Source organism: Glycine max, chromosome 7 (genome assembly GCF_000004515.6).
Source record: "Glycine max cultivar Williams 82 chromosome 7, Glycine_max_v4.0, whole genome shotgun sequence".
Taxonomy (NCBI): Eukaryota; Viridiplantae; Streptophyta; class Magnoliopsida; order Fabales; family Fabaceae; genus Glycine; species Glycine max.
The window spans coordinates 6,666,056-6,693,494 of record NC_038243.2 but is presented as its reverse complement, the minus strand read 5'-3'; the positions used below and the strand labels follow the sequence as shown (position 1 = coordinate 6,693,494).

Here is a 27,439-nt window from a genome sequence, read left to right as displayed (position 1 = left end):
ATACCCAAAAATCTACTTTCCTCTGATTTTGAACAACCTAATTCGTCCTAATGTAGAAATTAATATGTTCAATTTAAAACTATAAATTTGACCAAAAATACAAAGACCAATATCATATTTTACCCTCTCTGAAAAACAGAACAACACACTAAATGAAGATATGTTGAATGCTATACAAAGAGAAAACAATAAAAAATGATTTACATTTTGGTCTAATTTTTTTAATTTGCTAACTCGTTGACTCGATGGTAAATTCGAGAGTCTACTGAGTTTACTTAGAGTTTATAAAATTTTTCTAGAATCTACTAAAAAAAAAATTACTCAAAAGTTAACTCGAGAATTAACGAGTTAATTCGAGAGTTTGATTAGTACATGACAAAACATAGTTGTGATAAAAAGCAACGTAATAGGGCTTAGATGTTGGAAGGGATTGGAGCTTGATCCTTCATACTTAATTCCAATTGAAGTCAACTCCAGAGCCATAAGAATGGTATAAGCTTTATGGTTCATGGTGTTGATAAGAACAAAGGCAAGAAAATCGGGTAATGTACAGTTATTTGAAAATGCGAGAGGCTTAAAAGACTAACCAAATTTTTTTATATATAGAGCTTTGTGAGGAAATATCTTTTGGAAAAAAATCCAAGTCCTACGGGCACTCCAAGAATTAAGGTAAGCCGACATGGAACTGCATTTTTTTTTCCAATAATATCATTGAGAGTTTGAGTGACGCTAGCTAAGTCAGTGAGCCTAAACTCGAGTTAGACACTATGGAAACACACGGATAAATGATTCATGATTAAAATTGAAAGAATGAAACTTAGAAATGCAAAAGAAAAAACGAAAGAGGAAGGAAATTTGTCGAAATATGTCACGGGAGCGTTGGGAATGAGGACTTAAGCTGCAATGACTATGATGCAAGTATTATTATAAATGATTTAAATGTATTTTTATTTTAAAGAAGTTAAGAACATCTATTCTACACCTACCTTTTTCCTTCCTAAATATGTTATTGAAATTAATATAGAGTTTAAATTTAATGATAATATATATATATATATATATATATATATATATATATATAAATATTTTGACGCAAATATTAATGTTAAGATCATTCTTAAATTCTATTTGTACGGATTACTTTGTATTTATATTAGATTATTTTACATATTTATATGGAAGTGAATTTGAGCACATTTTAAAATGTGAAATTATATTTAATTTTTTATTTGAATTCGAAAAATTGAAAATTTTAGACGAGGATAAATTGAAAAAACTATTATATTACTCTTAATTTATTTTTAAAATTAAAAATATTGCAAGAAGTGCGTACCAAAAAAATTATACTCTAGTAAAACTATTACATTACATCAAAAGATTTTTTTTTAAACCTGCATTGTTTCTAAAATATTTTTAATAGCTGTTGTAACTATTATCATTGTTGATTTTTTTAATATAACATTACTTATGTCAAAAAAATAGGTTGAATGAATTTGTCATTTTATATATTAAAAATAAAATATTATAAATATTAAATTTTGATGAGTAATTTTTTAATTGACAGGAAAAATTAAGAAAATAATTATAATAAAATAAAATTTAAATATATATTTGGCCTTAGATCTCGACACGATCTTGAGGAGGTGTACATATTTGGTACGTGTAAGTGCGGCAAATTTACGGAGGAGGGTTGGTTTTAGAAACTATTTACTTAATGGGGTCTCATTTATAAGAAATTACCGGGGGGGGGGGGGGTTGTTTTCTACGTGGGTGCCGCCATTGACACTGGCGGGAAGCTTGAACCGCCAGTGGCAATGGCGGGATAGGGGCTGACTAGGAGAGAGGGGGAGGGGTGCCGCCAGCAGCAATGGCGGGATGGGAGGGGATAGGAGAGAGAGAGGTGTCCCGCCCTTGGAGATGGCGGGATAGGAGAGAGGGGGTGGTCCCGCCCTTGGAGTTGGCGGGACAGGTGAGAGAAGGGTGTTGCAGGCGGTACCGCCACTGGCGGTTGCGGGACAGGGGGAGAGAGGATCCCACCTTTCGAGCTGGCGGGATAGGCTAGCTTTGTTTCTGAAAAAAAGCCTGCACCTTGTTCACGTGAATGAAGGCTTTCATGGCAGCATGCGTATACACAAACACGTAAGGTAGTGTTTTTTAACTAATGTAAACTTATATTACTCTCTGACTTTGATAATCATGTATTAAAAATTGAAGTTTTAATCTTAAGCATCAACTTTTTATAATTATAATGTAATGATTAAAATTAATTTTTCTCATTTTTCATTTAATACATCTTCATCATATTATTATATACAACATGCATATAGACACACGTATAAAGAGAAATAGAGAGATAATAATGTTTGTTTTTCCAAAATGTCCAAGTAGTAGGAAAAGCCAAATCATGAAAAAGGTTGAGGGTATCTTTTTCATCGTTTACCTTTTTATTTATTTAGAAGACTGAAAACATTTTTGTGGGAATAAACTAAAAAATTATTCTGTTCAAAGAATATGGAAAACAGAAAAAATATACTCTTTCATGCACAAATTAAACAATTTTTTTCTCATTTTGATTTATCTTTTTAGTTTTAATTTTTTTTATAATTTTGAACACATTTTTTATTCTTGTTTCTATACAACTAAACAAGAAGAGAACAATACTAATTTTCTTATCTTTTATTTCTTTCTTATCATACAATTTGAAAAAAAAAAAGGATTTATATATTTTGTATTCCTTTTCCTTCCTTATTTTTCTCTTCTTATACTTTTTTCCCATAAATCAAAATACAGTTCTCTATATAATAATAATAATTTTAAACCACTCCACTTGCATAGATTTGATGGGACTGAAGCTTGGAGAGTGATGCTGAATGATGAGACTCAAGCCTGATGCAGTTACGGTTCACATGCATTGAATTTTTTTTTATGCAGACTAGGGAGGAGAATAGGGCACTGTATTGGATAGAGAAATCATAAAATTATAATCAAATAACATCTAACAATATATACAATAACAATAACTAAATAAAATTTTAATTCTAACTAACCAAATAACAATTACTACTAATACTAAAATATTATACACAATAACCAAATAACATCTAACAATATATACAATAAGAATAACTAAATAAAATTTTAATTCTAACTAACCAAATAATATTTTCATACTAACTAACCTAATATTGGAATAGTTATTAATAAGTAAAAAATAATAACACAATAGCTACTCATACAAACTAATTTAAACTTAGAACTTTTGTTAATAATAACTAACCTACTATTTACATACTAACTAACTTATAATACTAACTAACTTATAATACTAACTAACTTAAACTTATAATATATATTAGCATATTTACTTTGAAAATACATACCAGGAATTTAAGGGCACTTGAAGCACACTTGAAAGATGAATGCACAGAAGAACACAAACACAATAATCTCTCAAACTCCAGAAGAAGAAAGAAAGAGAAAGCAAACTAAGGAAGCTGTGTAAACGTAAAGAATGAGTTCAACATTTTTTTATAGCCCAAAACTTAAACCCCACCCCCAATGTTCAAATTTTTTTAACGTTAAGATGCTATATATGCTAGCCTTTTCAGAACCTGAAAGCTATTGCTTGCAAGGTGTAGACCAAGCCTTCATTCACGTGAACATAGGTGCAGGCTTTTCAGAAAAAGGTGCAGACCAAGCCTTCATTCATTCACGTAACCCACACAAGCCTATCCCGCCAGCTCGAAAGGCGGGATCCTCTCTCCCCCTGTCCCGCAACCGCCAGTGGCGGTACCGCCTGCAACACCCTCTCTCACCTGTCCCGCCAGCTCCAAGGGCGGGACCACCCCCTCTCTCCTATCCCGCCATCTCCAAGGGCGGGACACCTCTCTCTCTCCTATCCCCTCCCATCCCGCCATTGCTGCTGGCGGCACCCCTCCCCCTCTCTCCTAGTCAGCCCCTATCCCGTCATTGCCACTGGCGGTTCAAGCATCCCGCCAGTGTCAATGGCGGCACCCACGTAGAAAACAAACCCCCCCGTAATTTCTTATAAATGAGACCCCATTGAGTAAATAGTTTCTAAAACCAACCCTCCTCCGTAAATTTGCCTGTAAGTGCTGCTCCCCAAATCTATCGATCTATCTAAACAATGCGTTATTGCGTTTTCCAACTAGGCCCCACTCAAGCTCATTTTTAATTTTAACTGATTTATACGGTATGTCGAAATTAACTAAAAAAAAGGTTAAAATATTTTTTTTTCCATTTTTATAAATATAAAGATATTTCAAATTCATCGATGATAAATTTTTAGTATTTTTTTTTACAAAATCGAAACATCTTACTTTTTTATATCAATTATATTAATAACTAATATAAAAATATTATATTTATACCAATTATTTCCTTCAATTTTAAATATAATAAAAAAATATTTTTGTTATCTCAAATTTAAAGAAATTTCAACTAATTATAATTTATATAATGATATTGTCTTTAAAATATTTTTTTTATTTAATTCAAGTATTATAAGTTGGAAAAAAATTAATATTTAATTGAAATTGTTGTAATTAGATGTAAGTAATTAAATTTTTTAGTTAAATGTATAATTGATGTAAGATATTATATTTATATGAATTATACGTATGACTAATAAAAATAATTATGGGATAGATTCAGATTTATTGTAACTTACATCCAACCCAAAATAAAAATTTTCAATTTTCTGAGAAAAAAATACTCAAAGTTTCAATTTTGTGAGAATCGAATAAATACTCAATTTTTATTTTTATAGAGTTGAATTGTGTCATTCATGAGAACGAAAAAAAAAAAAATCGGAAATGCTCACCCATGCAATACAAATTAACACGAAGGGATCACAACTCAACTCCAAGCAAGGAAAGACACCAGAGACAGAAACAAAGAAGGATGAGTAAGGTGAAGATTTTGGTTGTGGGAGGCACAGGTTACTTGGGTCAGCATCTGCTACAAGCCTATGTTCATGCCAATGCCAATAATGGAACTCCTTTTGCTTTCGATCTCGCTTTCACCCATCACTCCTCTCCTCCTCCCCAACCTCTGTTGGATGCCATTCCTTTCTCTCTTCCTTTTCAAGTGGATTTGAAAACTGGCTTTGGATTTGAAGCCATTTCCAACACTTTTGGTCAGGTTCTGTTCTCACCTTCCTCACTTGAATTTGGTTGTGTTGATTATGTGTCTTCCTTTTCAATTGGGTGAGGAAAAAAAAATGATTTCGATTAGTGGGTCGTTTTGTGAACTTCCTTTTGGGATTAAAGTTTGCTCCTTTTTTGATATGTTGCTGGTTGAACTATCTATCATGATTTGGTGGTTCTGTTAGGTACACTTTGTGGAGCCTCAAATTGGAAAGTGTTTGGTTTGAGTTTCATACGAGGCACCCTTCTTCTCTCTATTGACTCACTGAACTACTTACTTGTTTGCTGCTTATTCATAACAATATTTAGATAGTTTAAAGGGTCATTGGCATACCAAGTGAGATATGTTGCCAATTTAGCTGCTAAAACTTTGTATTTGTGCATCTTATATGAATGATTGTTTAAGATGATTATAAATGGATATGCAACTGGTTTTAGGCCAATGTAGATAACCCAGTCTTTTTCTGGGTTGACACTGAGTGGCTTACACCTTTGGTACTTGTGGAATCCTGCATGCTTTTGGACTTGTGGAATTTGTTTCTATATAAAAGATTTTTGCCTCCCTTTCCTCTCAACTTGATAGCCACTCATTAATCATTCTTCTTGCCATGCACAAGTGTGAGTATGATCATGTATGTGCGCACACAAGGATCTAGGTGAGACAGAGAAAGTGCATTTCATGCAATGGTTATTTTAAATATTAATAAGTTCAACAGATGCCAATGTCTTACAAGATTTTGAGCCTTTTATCCATTAAATGTATCTTAAAGGTATAGCTAGCCTTCCCCAAATAGAAATTCATTAATAGAAAACATGAGGATAAAGGATCACATGTTAGCATTTCATAGTGTGTAAAATAATATTGTGATTTGTTTCATTATTGACAATTCTGTTTGTTTGTTTGGTAATGGCAGCCTGATGTGGTTGTCAATTGTGCTGCCATCTCAGTTCCTCGTGCTTGTGAAATTGATCCTGCTACTGCACATGCTATTAATGTGCCATCGTCTCTAGTAAAATGGTTGCAAAGCTTTGAAAAGAGAAGTACTCTTCTCATTCATCTCTCCACAGATCAAGGTAATCCAATCTTACCATGATAGATGAAGGTCAAGGAATGGGCATTATGAAAAAAGGAAGATATTTTTATAACCTTTTTGAGCCTCTACTCACTTCTTTCCTGCTTTATCTTTCTCTGTTTCTAACGTTTGTCATTCTTAACTAAAAACTAACATTATAAGCATTGAAATTTCTGAATTTTTTTGTTTATCCCTTATCCATTTTTAGCAATACAAAGGGATGAATCATGTTTGGGGTTAAATTTTCTTTCTTGATTAATATGTCGTGTTTACTATCCATATCCATGTCCATTTACACTTTGACTTTTATCAAAATTCTAATTTATGTTTCATCTCATCAGTTTATGAAGGGGAGAAGTCCTTTTACAAGGAAGAAGACATTGCTGTTCCAGTAAATGTTTATGGAAAAACTAAAGTGGCAGCAGAGCAGTTCATTTCAGAAAATTATCCGAACTTTGCAATTTTGAGAAGCAGTATCATCTATGGGCCACAAACAGTCTCACCAGTTCCAAAATCTCTTCCTATTCAGGTGCTTGTGCAATATGTGGACTTTTTATTATAAAATTTATTGGCAAATTAATGCTTCAAGCATTTGGGTTGATGAAACTCTAGAGTTGGATGCTTTGTGAATTTCGCTTCTTATTGCAAGAAGAATAATATATTTCTTTTTTAAAAGATGATGGTAGTGCTCTCTCACCATTTTTCAATCTGCAGTATTAAAAAAAGTCATTTCCCATCATTCATGGTTTTTTGTTTGTTGTTCCTTTAGTGCCTTTAATTCCCCTTTTTGAAAGAGAAAACCTTACAGTATTTATGATTTACATTTTTCTTTGCTTTACTTTGTTACAAAGATTACAATTTCCTCTATCACTTGTTAGGTTCTTCTAATTCTTCTAGTACCCACTTAAATATAGGGGCAACCAAGGGGAATTGAGTGACTTGTGTTCCATATTTCCAGAGATGCAATCAAGGGAATTAGGTGGGGGGAAATGGACTTGTATGGCTCTAAGGAAAGAGATGGAGAGAAGAGTGAGCCAGCAAGGCAAGAAATAAGTAGAGGTTAAAGAATAGTGATTGAGAGTACAGGGTCTCTCTCAAATACCCTGTGTTATCTTTTGTGTTTCAGTTTATTAAGTCTACCCACGGATACTAATACCATATTGGTATCTGTATTTTCAGAAGAATAATACAGTAGATTTATCCACATCTAAGTGTGTTCTGTTCCTGTTTCTAACATACTATCTAATTGTTGCAGTGGATTGATGGTGCCCTTGCTAAAGGAGAAAAAGTGGAGTTCTTTCATGATGAGTTTCGTTGTCCAATTTATGTCAAGGATCTTGTAACTATCATACTAACTTTAACTAGCCAATGGATATCGGGTACAGGACTTCTAGTACCTAAGCTAATGTATTGGTTGGACGTATGTTATGCTGTGAAAAATTTCTTAATGATGCTGATTTTCAGTGACACCCTTTTTAAGCTTGCAAAATTTAATAATAAAATATTTGCAGAAATTCTCTCTATACTATAACTGATTGACAATCATGTATGACATTTTCTTGTGTATAATTTTGGCATTAAATAATAAGTCCCTCTTGTTCTTTAATTATAATTTCATATGCTAATGAGGTATCTCAAATTTGCATTAATGAATTCTGCTTTTCTGATTCTTGTCACAGAGGGCAAGCAAATGCAATTGTTACTTAATGTTGGTGGAGCTGATAGGGTGTCACGTTTACAAATGGCTGAGGCTGTTGCAGAATTTAGAGGATATGATGCCTCATTAATCAAATCAGTGTCTGCCTCATCGGTATGTATCTGCTTCATTTTATCACAAAATTTTGTGCTACGGAATCAGAAACTTGCTTTCTTTGTTTATCTGCATTATCCTAGTATACAAAATTATTAACCTCTAACAATACTCCTTAAAAAAATTAAAGATTTTGTATCCTCATTAATCAAGGCTATCAAAGTTTTCGTTCACTTTTTGATGGCCATTTGAGCTGCCTGATAAGATTTATCTCCTCTTATTGTGCTTTATGACATGTATTTTTGCCTTATTTTTCAGGTTGATCGAGGGGTGAAGTCCCCAGCTGATATATCTATGGATATCACTAGATTGGTTCAAACCCTAAGAATTCATCCTGTTTCATTTAAAGATGGAGTGAGATTGACACTCACAACCGAGGCTAGGCAATGATGAGACAACAAAGATATCAAATAAGGCTTCCTTGTTAGCATTTGAGTCTTCTTTCCTACCATTAAGACTGAAATGTGCTCTCAAAAGCTCTTACTACATTTAGATTGTTGTATAATAGATAAATTCTTGAAAAAGTCAAACCAAGCCAATTTGTAGGAGCTGCTGGGAATTAGAAAAAGGCAAGTAGCTAATGAAGTCACAAAGGCAGACGTCAATTGTCATTCATCACTTTCTTCCAAGTCCAACAAGTTGGTTTTGTGTCATTCTCCCAATAATTTCCAAGATATGCATTTTATACTACAAGTCAGTGTATTAACGCACTGAAACATTGAACATTTTATGTTCAGTGAATGGCAAAATACTCGAGTGATTATTGTAGGAATTGCCTTCCAATTGCTAATAATGTGTTTATATTTTCGTTGTTCCACTTTCTAATGCAACTGAACGTGAAAGAAAGAAATTTTTTGTCTGACGTTTAACCAGCTACGAAACGCAAATTCACACTCTAACTACACAAAAAAGTACAGTATTAACCCTCAAATTTTATTACTGTTTGATTTTCTTAAGATGGATTACATGTTTGGTTTAATTTATTTTTAACTTAAGAAGTGGTAAACCAGGTGCTTGGACTTAAAAAAATCTAAATTAGAGGTTACCATACATGCCACAAAAAAAAAAATATAATTGAAGGGGAAACACTCAAACTATAGAATAGCCCTAGTTGGCACTAATGTTATGGGAGTTTGGCCAAATGAATGTACTTTGTGGTCAGGATTAAATGGGAGGAAGCTTTTCTTTCTGATAGTTATTAACTTACTATTCTTTAAAAAAACATAAAAGATAGGGCTATCCAAGAAGCACCTTTGTGGTCAGCATTAGACCATGAATCTATTCTTTCCAAACCTCACTCACTCCCTCTTCTCTCACAATGCCATCTGTGGCCACTTTACAGAACAGTTAGTTAATGATGTCATCTTTTGTTGTTCTTCATGGCCTGCATGGCTCTCTTCTCCGCTCCCAGTTCCTAGGCCAAGACACCCTCACTCATCTCTACCCTCGTAACAAGGCTTCCACCATTCATAACAAGCCAACAACAGCACAACCACGTGCCAAATTTGACATGCTGCAAGTCTTGGGAGGAAGAGGACTATGCAATGGAGAAGCAGGTCTTAAACAAGAGCTGAAGAGGGAACTTGGTGTTGATGAGAAGGCACCAGCATCAGCAACAAGTGACAAAGAGCAAGAGTTAGAGGAGGAATCATCAACAACACAGTCCTTGGCAAGTGTTGCTGCAGAAGATGGTTTTGAGAAGGAACTGATGGGGTTAACTGGGGGGTTTCCGGGGGGTGAGAAGGGTTTGAAAAAGTTCATTCAGGAAAACCCTCCTCCTCTAAAACCAAGTCAAGGGAGCAAAAGCCTGAAACTAGCACTGTCTAAGAAGCCTAAACCACCAGAATTGCCTTTGTTGCTGCCAGGGATGATTGCCATTGTGAAGAACCCGAATAACCCGTTTTACATGTACTGTGGGATTGTGCAAAGAATCACTGATGGAAAGGCAGGGGTTCTCTTTGAAGGAGGGAACTGGGACAGGTTGATCACGTTCAGGTTGGAAGAACTTGAGCGCAGAGAAAAAGGCCCCCCCATGAAGAACCCCAAGTCAGCTGTGCTCGAACCGTTTCTTGAAAAGAAGTCATAGTTAAGCTTAGTTTCAATTTGCAAAACATGTTCACTTTTGTATCATATATGTATAATGTATCTATCTATCTATCTATCTATTGAGCTTTCCGACAAAGAAAGCATAGCTGAGGATTGCTACTACTGTGCTTTGATGTTCTTTTTGGGTGAGTAAATATTGAATTTGAGGGGTAAACAGAAGGGATCAAAGGTTGAATTGGTAACAAGAGAAGTACATCTTTATGGTAAACATGTAAATTTGTGTAAAGTTATGTTACAAAAAATGATGGTGTATAATTTAGTGAGAGTTTTAGTGTCTTGTGTGTATGTGTGTAGCTGCTGTTCAATGGTCATGAGATTGAGCATTGTTCTTTTCCAGAATCAATTGCAGAACTGTTATCATTGGAAAAAAGATTAATCACGATTTTCTAGCTATTTCAATCATGTGCTTACACGTTATTGACTATAATAAATAATATAGAGTATAAAGGTCTTTTACTATCACCTACCATCTTATATGATAAGTGTATTGTGATGGGTCTGCTAATACTGGAGCTTGTTGCTCCTGTATTGTGATGTGCGGAAGAAAGTTACTGCAGAAACCAAATGGTGCTGAAACTCGTAGTATAGGAAGCACAATTGACAATACCGTGTTGGAGCCTATTGGGAATGGTGGTTATTATGCTTATGCAGACACGTATTATAGCAGCTGCAATTTTTTGGAATTAGTAATGTTAGCATATAGTTTATAAACTTTACAAAACTATAGAAAATAGAGAAGGGGAGTCTGCTTTTGAATTAGAGGATATTATTAGATCATAGTTTAGTTTTGGTCTTTTATTTTACATCTTGTAGGCTTAGTTATCTGTTATCAGTGACTTAGTCTGTGTCTTGAACCGTCTTTGTAAGGGTGGGTACCCCTCGTACCTGTATCCTCTTCGTCGATGAAATTCTTTTTTTGCTGATAAAAAGTAATATTAGTGTAATGATTTTTATAATAATCATCTTAAAAGTTATATTATAAATGATTTTTGATTAGTTGATATTCTAGAAACTTTACATTGATAATATAGGCCAATTAAACTCTATTTGACAAATGACAGCTAAAATAAGTATAAATTTTTTTTCTTAGGTAACAATTAAAATTAAAAGCAAATGGGATTAGACAATGAAGGAGGGATATTGATGAATAAGAAATTGCCTAGTTTCTTGAAGCTGAAGAGGGTTGGCCTATGCATTTGAACCAAAAAGTTTTGTACTTCTTGTTGGAGACAAGACTTGGGTCCTAGATGCAGAAATTGACTTGAGCTGATGCCTTCACATGTATAACTTGATGCCAGGGATTCTTTCCAGTTTCCATAGGTTTAGAAAGAGAAGCTTCACCCATATCAGATGATAGTTGTCCTATTTTCACATTTTTTTTAAAGTTTGATGGAATTGGAGACTATAGTAAGTCCCTAAATGGAAGTCCACCAGGTCAGAAGAATTTCTTGATTCCCTCATAAGGCATGCTCCTAATGGAATGGTCTTTAACTAAAACCTCTACATCAGTAGGCCATGAAAGTCCAACAATATTTGCAAGCATGATGAAAACTTTGGAGAAGAAGGTTGAATCTCAATGTGCTTAAACATTGGATGAAACCCTTATGATTAGAGATGGTGTATATGTGCATGCATGACAATAGGATCGTCAAATTCTAAAAACTTGCAAAGGTCAGATGTATAATAAAAACTTCTCTTCAATTTCAAGCCTTCAAGCGCCTTGGTGTATTGATCAACTATTCATGAAATGAAGCTTTTTTTTTTTGCTTCGGTAGTAAAAACTCGTCGTTGGTAAAAAAAATCAAAATATTCTTATTTATTTTTCTTTTCGATTTTGTATCATAAATAAATCTCGTAAAACCATAATTCCAAAATTTTTGGCTTCTCTATGTTGGTGCTCGTTGAATCCATCCAGATTCGAAGTTCATTGCCTGCTGAAGGTGACACTAGGCGAGTTTCTATCTATCTGCATCACTTTCTCTTGTTATTTCAAAATATTATGTGTTTTTCTTCAAATCAATTGAACAAACCAGAAGAAAATATGAATGTCTAATTTGCCCCAGTTACAATCATCACGTTCTGCGAAGTTTTTGGTTTTGAATTAATGCTACTATGTTATTTTTCATGAAGGTAACCTCTAAATTTGATGATTTTCTAAAGCTAACCTTTTCAATCTTGCTTCTGCTTTGGTTATATACCCTTAAATGAAAACTGATCTGGTAAGTGTTTCACTGGAACCACTAATGGGTGTTCGGCACACTTTGAAATCTTAAGTGAGCAATTGTGCTTTGAATTTCCTCGAATTTAAGTTAAACCGTGGAACCAGAGCTATCCCCTGCTTCATGTACCTTTTTTCACCTATAGTACAATTTGGGTTGAGTTGGATGGTATTTTTGCCCATTATACATTACAAGCTTAAATTTGGTCTAGTATAGTTTGTTTAACGACCTTACTGGTTTAGTATCTCCTATAAGTTTGGGTCAATCAAAGGAAGATAAGACTTTGCTAATTAACATATCCAGGTTAGGGTCACTCAAAGGAAGAATAGTTAAATATTTGATACCAAAGATCAAGTTAGCAGAACACAAACAATGGCCTTCAATATATACTTTTGTGTTTGTTTTTACCAATTCACATAAACCAGTTTAATTAAAATGACAAAAAATAGATAAAGTATAGAAAGATTTTACGTACTGCATCCTATTTATCAATTTAGTTTGGTTTCTTAAAATACAAAATATATCATTTTATTCCGCAATGTGTGTTAGTAAACACATTTTTTTTCTTCACTTATATTACCTTCAAACAATATAAAAATGTCATCCTGGTATGCTTGCTTCTGTCTTCAAAATAAATAAAAAATCTTAATGTTGTCATTGTAGTAAGTGGAAGGACTCATTTCGATAATATGATTATTCAGTTATGATTTTGTTCAATTGCGGTTACGATTTTTGACCTTATATAAGCTATTTAGATTTTTAAGTTGAAATTTATTCAGAGGTTAGAAACTAAGAATGGGGGAAGAGAATGAAGGAATAAAAACATTTAGGGATTTGGGCTTTTCCGAGTCATTGGTGGAAGCTTGCGAAAAATTGGGTTGGAAAAGTCCATTAAAGATATAGACAGAAGCAATTCCTATTGCATTGGAAGGTTAGCTCTTTATTGAGTTTTGTAAGTCAATATGATATTTGCTGTTTTAATTCTGATTTTTTTTGGTTTACTTTTCTGATTATAAAATAGGAACAGGCAGAAAAAATGATGATTTGCATGACCTTGATGATTTTTTGGATTTTGAACATGAAACTATATGTATTAATATTAGTGCTTTTATATTTGCTTTTGTTGATTGTAATTATTTTCCCATAGCATCCCATTCGAACTTCTATATTTTCCCCTATTTTAGTTCTAGATGGTGGCTTATTATCAATGATGATGAAACCCTATCAAATTGCTGACCATTATTTGTGGTTGCGTTTTTCAGGAAAAGATGTGACAGGACTTGCCCAAACTGGTTATGGTAAGACTGGAGCTTTTGCTCTTCCCATATTGCATGCCCTCTTAGAAGCACCACGCCCAAAACATTTCTTTGATTGTGTGTTGTCTCCCACAAGGTTTGATAATTTTGATACCTAATCATGGGTTTGATTTTCATATAATTTGAATTTTATTGATTGTAATTGTTCTGATTGCTATGTAACAAGTTTATTTCTTCTGTTTTTGACCTTTGTATTGATTTAGAGAACTTGCCATTCAAATTGCGGAGCAGTTTGAAGCTCTAGGCTCTGAATTGGTGTGAAATGTGCCGTGGTGAGTTTCAATCTATTTTTCTGAAATGATTAATTATCTGTTAATTTTATTGCTTCCTGCATAGCTGATTTTGTTTTGTTTTCTCCCCTTGAGACTCTTTCCAACATGATACTTAGCTTTATATGGTGGCTAGGCACTGTTTTAATGTTCTATTTAATACATGTATATTAAACAATCTATTTGATTGACATCGTTTCCTTTTTTACTAGCTTGTTGGAGGAATTGACATGGTACAACAATCCATCAAGATAGCAAAGCAACCTCATATTATTGTAAGTGTTACCATTGCTGTAATCATGCTTTGATTTCATTTGTTTCTTGTACTTCAATAGTGTTAGGTAATACTTAATAGTTGAGTGAGATCCAAAATTTAATCTTGAGTGTCTGTAAAATATATCACTAATGTTTTACTAAAGAAATGTACACTTTTTTTTTTGTTATTTGTTGTTGGTTTCTAAATCAATTAGTGGCTTATCTAACTCATTATTGATCAGAATTTTTTTATGAGCATTGTGTTAATTATATGATTTCTCTTGCATAGAGATAGGATTGATTTTGTTCTTATTTTCTTAAATTACTATCTTGGATACAAATATACTTGGACAGATATATATATAATGTTTTGTAGTTGATAAGCTATCCAATTCCAATGATGTTAGAGTATTATCATAAAAAGATTTAATGATTATATTGCTGGAACAAATTCCTATTATTGGTTTCTTTAACATTCACTTGCTGTCTATTGAGTATAGTTATGGTCCTTGCCACAATTTAACTCTTGTATATGCAAAGGGAATGATTGATAAAAAACCATGTTTTGTATGTTCTGAAAACTTAAAATACTGCTACTTGGGAAAGTTTTAATTGAATCGTCCTGTTATAGGGTCCAAGTATGTTCAAGCCAATCTTTTAGCTTTTTACTTCATCCATTAATTGTTTTCCTTAGTCTTTAATGGCGAAGGTGTGGTCAAGGTTTTCAGTCTATGATGTAATAGTTGGTTCACTTCTTTAAAGCACAAGCCTCATCATGGCGAATAGGAAAATTTTGTTATATTTCACCTGTAGAGGTTTACTATCTATATATAGAAGAGTTTCCTTGGACTACAATATTCTACGATGAGCATTGATTAAACTTGTTTGGAATTCCAAATTCTGGTTCAACGTGTCTTGGCAATGATCTGTCTTTCTTTTTGCTTTTTGTTCTTCTGTTTTTGTTTTGCTTCCTGCCATATCTGCTCCAAAAGTCTAAATATAAATATGATTTCACCCTTGCCATTGGCAAATCTCAAACAACACTAGGGATAGTTAGAAATGTAATTACAGGAACCCATAATAGTTTTAAATCTTTCTCGGGTCATGCTTTATACTTCATTGAATACTATGACTTCCATTGATTTTTGGCCTCATATTAAGTTAATATTTTATGATCCAATATTTGCTTGGTCTTGATAAATAGACCAGTAACTTGATATTAATCCCCCCTCCCCAAATTTAATTGCTTGAATGAAATCTGGTTACAACTTTGGTCATTTTCATCCCTCAAAAATATAGTTTGAAGTTTGTGTACCTCTTAACACCTGTATCTTGTAGGAGTCCTTATGTCTTTACATGGACTGTTTTTGTTCTTTTTTGTGAATGTCTTGGAATTTAACTAGCTTCTTATAACGTGGAAGAATAGATTTAATAATTGCTTTTGGTGTTAACAAGCATTTCAGTGACTGAGTGAGACTGTTTATGGGTTGAAACATTGCACTCGAATGATGCAAACAACGATTATTCAATTGACAAGAGAAAGCTGAACTTATGCACAATCTGCTTGCACAAGATTGATATTGTGCTGCCTTTAGTTTTCCACTATTTTTAGGTCTTCTCATTTTGCTGTATGTATTTTGTTTATCTATTTATGTTGAATTCATATTCTTGCAGGTTGGGACTCCCAGACGAGTTTTAGATCACCTAAAACACACCAAAGGATTTTCTCTTGGTAGATTAAAATACTTGGTATGATTTCTACACATATATATTGAATTACTGATGTTACTTTCTGCGTCATAAGAAGATTTGTATGTTCATATATTTGATGAAGAAATATAGTGAATGCTTTTTTGATGGTTATAAATACTTCTTTTTAAAAAATTTGAAATTATATATTTCAGATCTCAAAATATGTTCAAGAAAAAGAGGGCATACTCTCTATTTAGACCAACAATCAAGAGACCACAAAACAAATAAAGCATTCAACTTTAGTACCTCTATTCCTATTTATCCTTCAATTATCCCCTTCATATGTCTGCATATGTATCACCTGAAAGCTTCAGGCTTCTGACCTAGCCTTCCTCATGAAATAAAGACAATAATAAAGAACTGTTGCCGGTCACCTTGAAAATAACAGAGATTTTCTTCTCTTTGTCCTTTCAAATACCTGTTTCCAAATATTAAAACCAGTAGAAATGTAGAATCCAGATTTTTTTTTTTTGGTGACGTAGAATCCAGATTATAATCAAACTGTGTTTGTAGCCTGCTGTAAAACTTGCTTGGAGTAGCCACATTCAAAATAGAAGTGATCATTTGTTTCAACTGCTCCATCACGGGTTACATGTTGAATCCATCAGGCATGTAACTGAACTGTGGGATTGTTTTTGATGACTTGAATATGGTTTTTTATGTTGATACAAGTTTATTTATTGTTGAAGCATGTATGTCTCTGCATTAGTTTAGGTATATCTTGTATGATTACACAATTGTGTTTAAAGCAAATCTGTTGCTGGTTTACATGTCATTTAGATGTAGGATGCCATACATTCTATTTTGCAGTTATGGATGCTTGGACATGTTAGTGGATTTGACAAAAAGAAATAAGTAATCCATTTCGTTGTCTACATTGTGCATATTATATTCTCATCCACATATACTTGGACTAATGTGATTACTCTGTATTTTGAGCAGGTCTTAGATGAGGCAGATAGGTTGTTGAATGAGGACTTCGAGGAATCACTTAATGAGATTTTACAAATGATTCCTCGTGAGCGAAAGACATTTCTGTTTTCTGCTACAATGACTAAGAAGGTATATGTGTAAATTTATTAATTACTGCTCACTCAAAATGTATATTATTTGTAACGCTTGCCTTTTTATCCCTTGGCATTGACCAATATCTTAATATGCAGGTGAACCTTTTTTTTTTAACATATTCGGAGTTATGAAACCCTATTTGATGCAGGTCATTGGAGGAAGCTTATTGGAATTTAACATAAATGCTGGTTGTTGGTTATGATGTTTTGATAGGTTTTGAGAAGCATTTAACCTTTTTTATTGTAAGCCAAATCTATTATATTTTGTTAACATGCATTTGCTTCAATAAGGATGTTATGGTGCAAATGGAATTGAACAAAATAATTTCTATGGGCTGCTTATATGCTGCAGATACTTGATTGTTGACATGTATTTTTAAATTTATGTTGCTAATAGATCAAGTTGCACTCTCGCTGTTGCAGGTCCAGAAGCTGCAAAGGGTTTGTTTAAGGAATCCTGTGAAGGTACAACTGTAATAGTTACTGTAAAATGAGAGAACTGAGGGATATTGAAATGAAAACTGTGTATCTGCGTACACAGTGGATGCTTCTTTATATAGATTAATTACAATTAATTATAGGAGATATTGTTTCTATAATTCTGATATGATAATGAAGACAATATGAAATTGATCCTATTTTGATTCTCAACAGTTACATATATGTTTATTGGGTAAATTACAATCCACATTCACGAGAGATACTTAAATTACCTTGCCCTGTCCTCTATTTTGAAAAATTATACACCCTTCCCTTGATAAATTAATATCTTTCACTTCAGTTCATTGTAACATAAACAAGCTTCCTAAGCACAAAGTTTCTCTCGTCTATTCTTAGTATTAGTGATAGCTAGTTTTAAACCCTTACTATCAATTTTGGAATTGTAAAAGATGAAATGAAGATTTTGTTTAAGTTCCAACTTCCAAAGCAAAGTTGATAGTAAGGAAACTTCTTTTCATGTTTTAGGGTGTTCAAAATTAGTTGTCGGTGACACGAGAAGTCTCACAAAAGGACAAATGTCCTTGAGGGGCCCATTTACAATTGCTCACCCTTGCTTAGAGGTTCTTTTACTGTAAAATGGAGTAATGGACTAAAGCATAGTACATTTCATCTCTTAAGGGAGAGGCGTGTAATTTTAAAATTAGAAGTGAAGGAAATATACTTTAAGCATCTTTCAAGGGAGGGGAGTATTATTATTTATATATTAATTCTTTTGTTCTGATGTTAATCACTATCTGTTTTATTCAATTTAGATTGAAGCATCATCTAAGTATTCCACTGTTGACACATTGAAGCAGCAATATCTCTTTTTGCCTGCCAAACACAAGGTTTTTCTTCTCCCTTGTTCCGCAAAATGTTGGATTTTAAATAAAGAAATGACTGTCATTTGTACATTGAATTTCTTACTACTCATGGCTTCTTGGCCCAATGGAAAAGTTACTTGTATAGGGGAAAAGTTACTTGAAATGTCTTACCACTTATATTCCCCCTTTTTTTTTACAAGCATTGATGCCTGGTTCAAACAAAGTCTATTTTTATTTATTGCCCTAAAATTAGTTATACTTGATAAGTGTCTTAGTGAGGTTGTCAAAGATATACTACAGAAGAAATTTAATGAACAAGTTTCATATATTGCCATCGTTTTCCTTTAAAAGGTATCAGCTGCTTGCGACATACTAGACTGGTGACACATAATCATGGTTAGGTAGGATAAACTTCAACTGTGAATTAATTCTTTGCCATGCTATTGATTTAGCAAAGTAAAAGTATTTTATTTAGTCAATTACAAAATAAGACTATTGTTAGAGAGCACAATATTTGTATGGAACACTTGGAATATATTGGCTATTTGGAATGAAATTAATATAAATTCATGCATTTTAGTTTTCATGAATCATGTCCATTATTTTTTATGTTTGTGATGATTGTGTTCATTAATTATGCGTTTCGCTCATAGGATTGCTACTTTGTTTACATTCTCACTGAAATGTCTGGAAGTACATCAATGGTGTTCACTTGCACTTGTGATGCAACTCGGCTTCTAGCTTTGATCCTTAGGAATCTTGGTCTGAAGGCCATCCCAATTAATGGTCATATGAGCCAGGTAATTGTACTTCACATCCTGTATTATAATTGTAATTTGTTCCCATGTTTTCTTCTTCCCTTGCTATGGGAGGGGATGGTGGGGTGGAAGAAGGAACCGTCTTTGTCTTCTTTTCATTATTTACAGGTGTGCCAATGAAGTATACTAATTTTTATTGTAAAAATCTTCTGATAGTCAAAGAGACTTGGAGCCTCGAATAAGTTCAAATCTGGGGAATGCAATATTCTCCTTTGTACCGATGTAGCTAGTAGAGGACTGGATATTCCAACTGTAGATATGGTGATTAACTATGACATTCCCACAAACTCCAAAGTAAGATGTCCTATGTATTTCTTTTGTACTTCTATTGACATGCTCTATTACAGTTATTAATTTATAATTAACTAAGAATATGTTTGAATAGAGAATTTTAATAGAACAGAGAATTTGAATTTCTGTAATTTAAAATTCATTGTTTGGATGTTTTTTATGAAGAATTTTAAAACAGAATTTTAAACAACTAAAAATTTGAAATTTCAATTTTCTTTTAAAAGGTGAGAAATTGAAATTTTCTTCTTACAGTCTCCAATAAACACCGTCTGAACTTCTACAACATCGATCGGATGTGAGCATAGAGGAACACGTATAACTAGCACATCAACCATATTTTTTCTTTTTTTCATCCTCATAATTTTAATTTTTTTTATCCCAACACAAAATTTTGAAAATAAAAGAATTTCAATTGAAGTATTTGAAATTCTTAGAATTTAAAATTTCTCCATCCAAACACACTCTAAAACTTTACAGTTAGCCTCGTATATTGTAGGAATTTGTTTTCATTGTGATACATTAAGGACACAAGACACATCTAAATTAGCACAAGACCTGGAATCATGGAAATAGAAAAACATTTTAGGATTTTTTTTCATTTTTATATTCGCTAGATTCCTGATCTTGTGAGCTACAGGATTATATACATCGTGTGGGAAGGACTGCTCGTGCAGGGCGCTTTGGGGTTGCCATTTCCCTTGTAAATCAGTATGAGCTGGGGTGGTACATTCAAATAGAGAAGCTTATAGGTGAGTAGTATATGCTGTCTTTGCTTTGACAGTTTGAGGAACAAAAGTTTCTTAATGAATAACAAATATATTTCAGGCAACAAGCTACCAGAGTATCCTGCACAAGAAGAGGAAGTTCTACTTTTGGAAGAGCGTGTTAGTGAGGCCAAAAGATTAGCTGTCATGGTAAAATTTCGGATTGAGCCTAGTTATAATTTACACTATTTTTTTACTATTTCTTTTTTAAAAAATAAGGTGAGGGATTTTGTTGGAACTTGGAAGTTGTTGTGATGTCCCTTTATTTGCCTGCCCCAGTTGAATTTAGTTTTCATTGGTTATAATAAAATAAGAGACACTCTCTTTGACACTTATCACATTATTTTATGAGGAATGCTAGTGACACTCTCTGATATTCTCTTTTCAACACTCTCCTTTTGATTGACTGAAATTTGTTAAAAATCATCAATTTTTGTGAGTCGCACTTATCATTTAATGATTCTCTCTCCAGTTTTCAGAGGCAGTGTTGCTAGTATTCCTCATAAAATAATGTGATAGTGAATTTTCTGGTATTAGTTTCTAAGAGCAAGCAGTTGTGTGGCAGAAAGCAACTTGTTTTGTATGAGTATGTAAAGACTATTGCTGTGATTATATTCCTGGAATTAAATATGATAAAGGATTTGACATCAGCCAATGTTTATGTGCTTTAAATAATTATACACTAGAAAGTAAGTGTTTGTACATTTGCTTGTGTAGAAAATGAAGGAGACTGGAGGGAAGAAGAAACGAAGGGGCGAAGAAGATTACGATGGGGAGGATATAGACAAGTACTTGGGTCTCAAGGAAGGAAAATCATCCAAAAAGTTTAGAAGATGAGATCATATCATTGCCAATGAGTGAATTAATGCGGCAGATGAATGAATCAAATGAAGCCATGAAAAATTGATAGACTGAGATGTCATGCAACTTGTGCGTTGTATTCAAATTTTGAGAGAATTTTTGCATTAAATTAAAAAAATATATCCCGATTGATGATTATATAAACAATTTTCTAGTTATATTTTTGAAACGATTGTATCATTATATTATGTTTCGTGCAATTACTTAAGCATTTTTTTTTTCAATTTGGGAATAAGCCTCTTTAAAGACGTAGCTTGTGGGTTGCCACACAGAGACTTGCAAGGTCATTTGGCCTTTTTGTAACTATTTTTTAATTCTGAAGTTTTCTTTCTTTCATCAATAATTTCAAATCCTTATTTTAATTTACTTGTTAAAGTTAATATTAAAGATATTTAAAACTTTATTTTACTTCATAGAATAATATACTTAATTACAAGATATTCAAAATTAGTTGTTATTGATATTAAAATTTGTAGAAAGTCATAATATCATTGACAGATACTATCAGAGTTGTTAAAAGATTTATTTTTATTAATACTACAAATGCTGAAACTGAGTCATGTATTGATACTTTTCATTTTATTAACCCAATGTTCTCTCTATGATAAAGAATCACCAAACAAAAAGTAGCTGAATTGAATTCTGAGAGTCTATATTTGTTTCCACCAAGATTCAAGAAAGATGTAATTTTTTTTAATAGAATCATAATTAACGAAAGAGTCTAAATGAAGTTTGATACATTAATTCTAAAAATATTTTTTATCTTTGTATTTTGCCCTTGAACAAAATGTTCTTAGCTGCCCCCAAACTATAATAGATCATACAAAACTAGTCCTATGCTTATTCTCAGTGTTATGATGTTACTCACCCTTAAAGCCATGCACCAAGGCCAATTACCTAAACCAATGATTTCATGGCATTAATTTAGCATATGGCTCTTGAAAACCATGAGTTAGAACAGAAACCAGCTATGCAATTACATAATCGTTTAACGCACCATAGAGATCAAGGTATAATAAAGGAAACAAAAATGACTCTTAACAATAACATTCTGAAAAATGCAAGCACAACCCAACATACATATTTTCATACATTAGGCATCTGCATGCAATTAGCACTTTGAAAGCTCTTAAAACACATAGAGTTCAGCCAATTCCTCCAAAGAGTCAGAACCAAACTTAGGATCTGCATTTTCTAGCATCCACAGTAGATGATCAAAGAGAACCACCTCACAGTTGACCACCAAAACACTTTCATCACTGCCCTTTTGCTTGGAATTGTTGATGAGAGCTTTGAGGAGAGGATGGTTCAAATACTTGGAGCTTATCACGTACCGTTTCCTTGTGCTGCCAACAAATACAGTTTCACAATGTTCACCTTCTTGCATGCCATTTCCTTCCCATAAGTCTTCCTTAGCAAACTTGGACCTTAGGCTATTAAATGATGAAGATCTTCCTAGATGCTTTGACAAGTTCTTGCACTTACTGAGTATTAGATTGAGCTTCTTCATGCTTTTTTTGGTTGAGGGGTGTTTAATTAGGATTTAGGAAAAGAGAGGGTTGGTTAGAGAGAACCAATGAATGAAGATAAAGAAGATTAAAATACACTCACAATGAAGTGTATTGAAGTTTTAAATAGGGAGAGAGGTAGGTGCAAAGTCATTGTATTGGGGTGCTAGAAGTGTGGGTTCAATTTGGAACCAAACCAAACCATTTTTAGTGACACAAACAAGTCATCTTTTTAGTTAATAAAAATAAGGGTGGTAGTTTTAACTTACATGCATAAAACAAAACAGACAGACATAACTGAAACTGTTCTCAGTCATCACTGGTTAGGCATCCAAGCACAGAGCCCATTGTTTCTCTGAACCCATCTGCTTCTGGCCAATGACTTGGGCCCCACTCCTAGTGCCCATGCTGCCTAGAAAGAACTTAAATTAGAACAGAACCACGAAGCATAAACTAGTCCTAGATAAAAAGAGAGGGGGGAATGTACTAAGTTATTGAACTGATAATGATTTTATAGACTTTGCAGAATTTTAAAAGTAAAGAGTAAGGACAAAGATGTAATTTTTTGTTTAAAATAAATTAAAAAAATATTATTATTTTTTAATTTCTGATAAAAATCTCAATGTAGAAAATGTAAAAGATGCTTAAAACGAGCATAAATTTTCCTAATAAAACTAAGTGTCAAACTAGTTAATTCACTATATAAGTAGAACTAGAATGGGCTAGAAAGATTCTGAATTCCACTATTAAGGTAAAATAATAAGAAAATTTGTACATTGTGCAAGTTGTATTGTAGTGTCTCTTTCATTTTTCTTTTCCTGTGCATGACTGATTTTTGCCAGCGTTTTCCAAACAGGTTGGTGACACTGTTCTCAGAACCTAGTCTTTTTCTGAGGTTACAACTTACAAGGAACATAGTTATTCATAAGCTCTTACTTATCACTTACGTGGTTGACTTCTTTTTTGCTATGTAGAAACTAATAATTGCCTTACATGACAAGGGTAATAATTCAAGATAACATTTGAAGATAAAAAGAGCCACTATTCTGACAATTATCTGAGATGTGCAACTTCACAAAGATATTTTATTTCTTTGCTATAAATATCTAGAAGATTTCATAAAAAATAGAAAAAGGAGACACTCAATATGTGCCATGGGGTTGATGTCCCACAGGAATGGAACCTTGACTAGGTGCTTCTTCTTGTGGCTGATGCTTAAGATTGTGCACACAACCTTTTGTCCCCAAACATTTCACTTTGTTCCTTTCTGAACTAAGGGGCCTTTTGCAATTTAGGTTCTATTTAGAACTGTATAATTCATTAGCTAGAGATGGTGGAAAAGAGCAATACATTGAGCTAGTTTTAATATCAACACAATTCAATACATTGCTCAAGTTGCATTTACAACTCACCAAGAGATAGTAGCACTTAACACTGAATTTTGGCTAGTTCTGAAGCATATATATCTCATCATTGCTGATTTAAGAATGATAGCTTGTTTGGAACATTCTCTTTTACAGTTTTCAAGATTTGAAGCATAATTAAGGGCTAATTCCAGTGAAAATAAATAAGTTTAAATGATTGCTGTGAAACGGAAGCTCAAATTCATACAAATATTACAAAATTGGATTCAATGATCATCTCTTAATAGAAATCTAAGGCATGCAATACTCAGCAAGTATGTAACTTCAACTTTGAAACAAGATTAAGACATCTACATTTTCTTCCGTACCAACAAAATAGTGCCTCCCAAAACAAGAAAACACGAACCTCCTTTTTGAATGTCAACAAAAAAAGTTATCACTCTCTGGTCTTTTGGAAAAAATTCACTATTGATTCCATTCAAGACATTAATATGTACAGTAAAACATTGACTTATATGTTCTAACGTATGAAGGGAAGGACAGGGTCAGGATCAACGAGTAAAAATAATGCACAAAGCTTCACAAATGTTACTTTTTTTTAATCTACTGTTAACTATACAAATTGCATAATTAATTAGGTAGATAAAGATATAGTTGTCAGGGAAGCCTCTCATAACCAAATGAGATTTTGGCTAACAAACAAAAAGAATCATGATGGAGGACATTTACAAACACTGCAGAATAGGGCCAAAAATGTTATGAGGTTTTGTTTGTAACCAAGTGTATGGCACCTTTAGTACAACCCGTGGTTTTTCATATCTGGTATCTAGTTGGTACTGAGTCAGCTAAGGCTTGCATTAGATCAAGATTTAATTATATAGCATTATGAATAACTTAACCTACCACAATGGGAAATGTATTTTGGAAACTCTTATTTGAAGAATAATGTTTTCTCAATATAATATTTCAACTGATATTTTTGGAAATTTAGTCATTATTTTTCAGTTATTACCTAACTCAAGTTGTACAAAATCTAAAAAACAATAGATGGGTTTGCATCCAAATTTAACTTAACTTTTATTTTTTAAGAAATAAATTAGTATACTTTTCATGAGATTTTTTTTTTGAATTTCTTTAAAACATGCCCTCAAACAACGATGCTTATTGATGGTTAGCTTTGCGCATGATTAGTAGAAACAGATTTTATACTTCTTGTCTTTTTTTTATATATAAAAATAATAACATAGCAAAACTATGAGTTTAAAAACTTCCTGCAAACTACATCTATAATTATTGCTATATCTGTCATGCTACTTAAATGAGTTGAAGCTAGCTTATTTTAAGGATTAAATATATTTTTATTTCTTATAAATATTATGATTTTCTCATTTATTCCCTCATTAAAAAAATTTATAATTTAGTCATTTTAATTTTTGTCTATTATGTTTTTTGGTATGTTTTGTACATTAAGTGTGTCTCTTACGAACGAGACGTCGATTAAAAACTTGTAGTATTTAGACAGATTTAGCGTATAAAACAAATTAATAGAGGAAATATATGAAAGAGATAAAATTTTACAAATAGTAAATTATAGCCTTTTAAAATAAAGGATATAATGACAAAATTGTTATATTTAAAGAGATCGTTAGAATATGAGTTAGTTTTTGGAGATATATATACAAAGTCTGTCAATCTGTACGGAAAAAAAATTAAATACAAAGTATATTTAACTGTATTTAAAGTACTGTTGATGCTTAATCCCATTTCAAATGTAGTTGTATCAAAGGTGATGTCCTTTAGGAATAGAAACTAGACAAATGAAATGCATGTTGCAAAGTGAAAAAAGATATGCAAGTGGACAATTTGTCCGCGAGCCAAACCTTTTTAATTTCCACATGAATATGATCTGATTTATTTGGCGGGCTATTAATTGAGTCTTAAACATGCAATGTACATTTGCTTAAGTATTGTGTGAGTAGGGTATTAAAATAACTTCGTATTGGCATATATGTGTTGCTATTTAGAATATACACTCATTATCGACTAATGGGTATGGACATAATGACACTCATTCTTTGTACCAAAATTATTGAGTAGTGCTTTTTGTGCCATGAATCAATCATCATCTTCCGGTTCCACTGCTTTACCTTGGTCTTGTTTTCAACCAAATAAAAAGCAATAATCACTCCCTGGCTAGATATTTTAGTTGATTTTTAGTTTTTTTATTAATTGAAAAATTTATTTGATTTTTTATAAATAATTTTTAACTTTTTTAAATGTTATTTTAAGTAGTATTTTTAAAATATTAATTTTTAATTTTTTATATTTTCTTTTATTATTATCTTCAATATATTTATTAAAATTTCTAATTACTTTTTTTAAAATAAATTATGATTTTATATTTTTTAACTATTTCAATAACTAATATTATCGAACACTTCTAATTTTAAAAAATAGTTATTTGAAAGCTTGCCATTTTCAACTATTAATTAATTTTCTAATTTCTAGCTTACTTTTCAGTTTTAAGCTAATCTTTGATGTGATGTGGTGGATATATATATATAATGTTAACAATTTGGTTCAGTTTCAGTATTAGGTCTTCACTAAAAACAATGTTTCAGTAAGAGGTAATTGACCTGCAAAAGGTAAAAATAAGATAATATTTCTCCATACGTGAGAGAAACTAAAAATCAGACAATATTTCTCTATAGTCTATACCTCTTATCCGAATTGTAGAATACGTGAGCGTGCGGCACATCAAGTTATGGTACCACAAGAGCCTTAAAACTAATCCAAGGATAGCATTTCAATGTTTATTTCCTTAAAAATTGCATTTTGTTCAATTTCGTAAATTTATTTTTGTGCTTGCATTTTGATAAATTATTTTGCAAATTGTGGATAGGCAACTTAAGTCACAATCTTGTTAATATTATGGAGTTATTTTTTATTGTCTCTTATGCTAATTGGTTAAAATACTCTATTGGATTAGTTTAATGTATGCTAATGAGCGACATTTTTAAAAGCCACAATGTTCAAGCATAAAAAAATAGATGCATTTTTCAAGAGAGAAGATAATACAACTTCAACATCTTTACCTCTTTAAAGGAATAATTCTAATGATTCAAATATTCAAATAGTGGAGTTTCCTTTCAAGATTAAAAGAGTTGTACCTAATGAGTTCGATGTTAATTCTTTGGAGTGTGATTTGGGAAATCGCCTTCAAACATGGGAATACCTACTTAATCAAAGAGATGAAGTTGTGACTGAATTTTTTATACATACTACTTTACCCTCAAATAGACCGACCTAGTGGAAGGAGAAATTAGTTGAAAAAAAAAATAGAAACTAGTTTTTATGAAATCCTAATAAAAGTATGGATGTAAAGGTGAGAGAAAAGAGGAGTATTTTGGGAATATAAGAAAACAAAAAAAAAACATTGGGGTGTTAAGAGAATGGAGGGGTATAAATAGCATGGGCCTCCAAAGTTTGATATT

The 27,439-nt window shown here is 32.5% G+C and overlaps 3 protein-coding genes and 1 pseudogene across 3 annotated transcripts; 3 read left to right on the top strand and 1 right to left on the bottom strand.

The window, feature by feature from the left end:
* Nucleotides 1-4,804: 4,804 nt before the first annotated feature.
* On the top strand, nt 4,805-8,854 carry LOC100808137 (methionine adenosyltransferase 2 subunit beta). The gene is made up of 6 exons (XM_003528826.4): nt 4,805-5,163; nt 6,083-6,242; nt 6,583-6,770; nt 7,497-7,620; nt 7,921-8,051; nt 8,310-8,854. The coding sequence occupies exons 1-6, from the start codon at nt 4,846-4,848 to the stop codon at nt 8,439-8,441; spliced, it is 1,053 nt and encodes a 350-aa protein (XP_003528874.2). The 5' UTR covers nt 4,805-4,845; the 3' UTR covers nt 8,442-8,854.
* A 459-nt stretch (nt 8,855-9,313) lies between these two features.
* On the top strand, nt 9,314-10,259 carry LOC100527145 (uncharacterized). Its single transcript, NM_001248631.3, has one exon. The coding sequence runs from the start codon at nt 9,406-9,408 to the stop codon at nt 10,135-10,137; it is 732 nt and encodes a 243-aa protein (NP_001235560.2). The 5' UTR covers nt 9,314-9,405; the 3' UTR covers nt 10,138-10,259.
* A 2,813-nt stretch (nt 10,260-13,072) lies between these two features.
* Nucleotides 13,073-21,390, top strand: LOC100807609 (DEAD-box ATP-dependent RNA helicase 10-like; annotated as a pseudogene).
* A 592-nt stretch (nt 21,391-21,982) lies between these two features.
* On the bottom strand, nt 21,983-22,793 carry LOC100527910 (putative SAUR-like auxin-responsive protein). The gene has a single exon (NM_001248591.3). It carries the CDS (start codon nt 22,581-22,583, stop codon nt 22,203-22,205), a length of 381 nt encoding a protein of 126 aa, NP_001235520.1. The 5' UTR covers nt 22,584-22,793; the 3' UTR covers nt 21,983-22,202.
* Between the last annotated feature and the right edge of the window lie 4,646 nt (nt 22,794-27,439).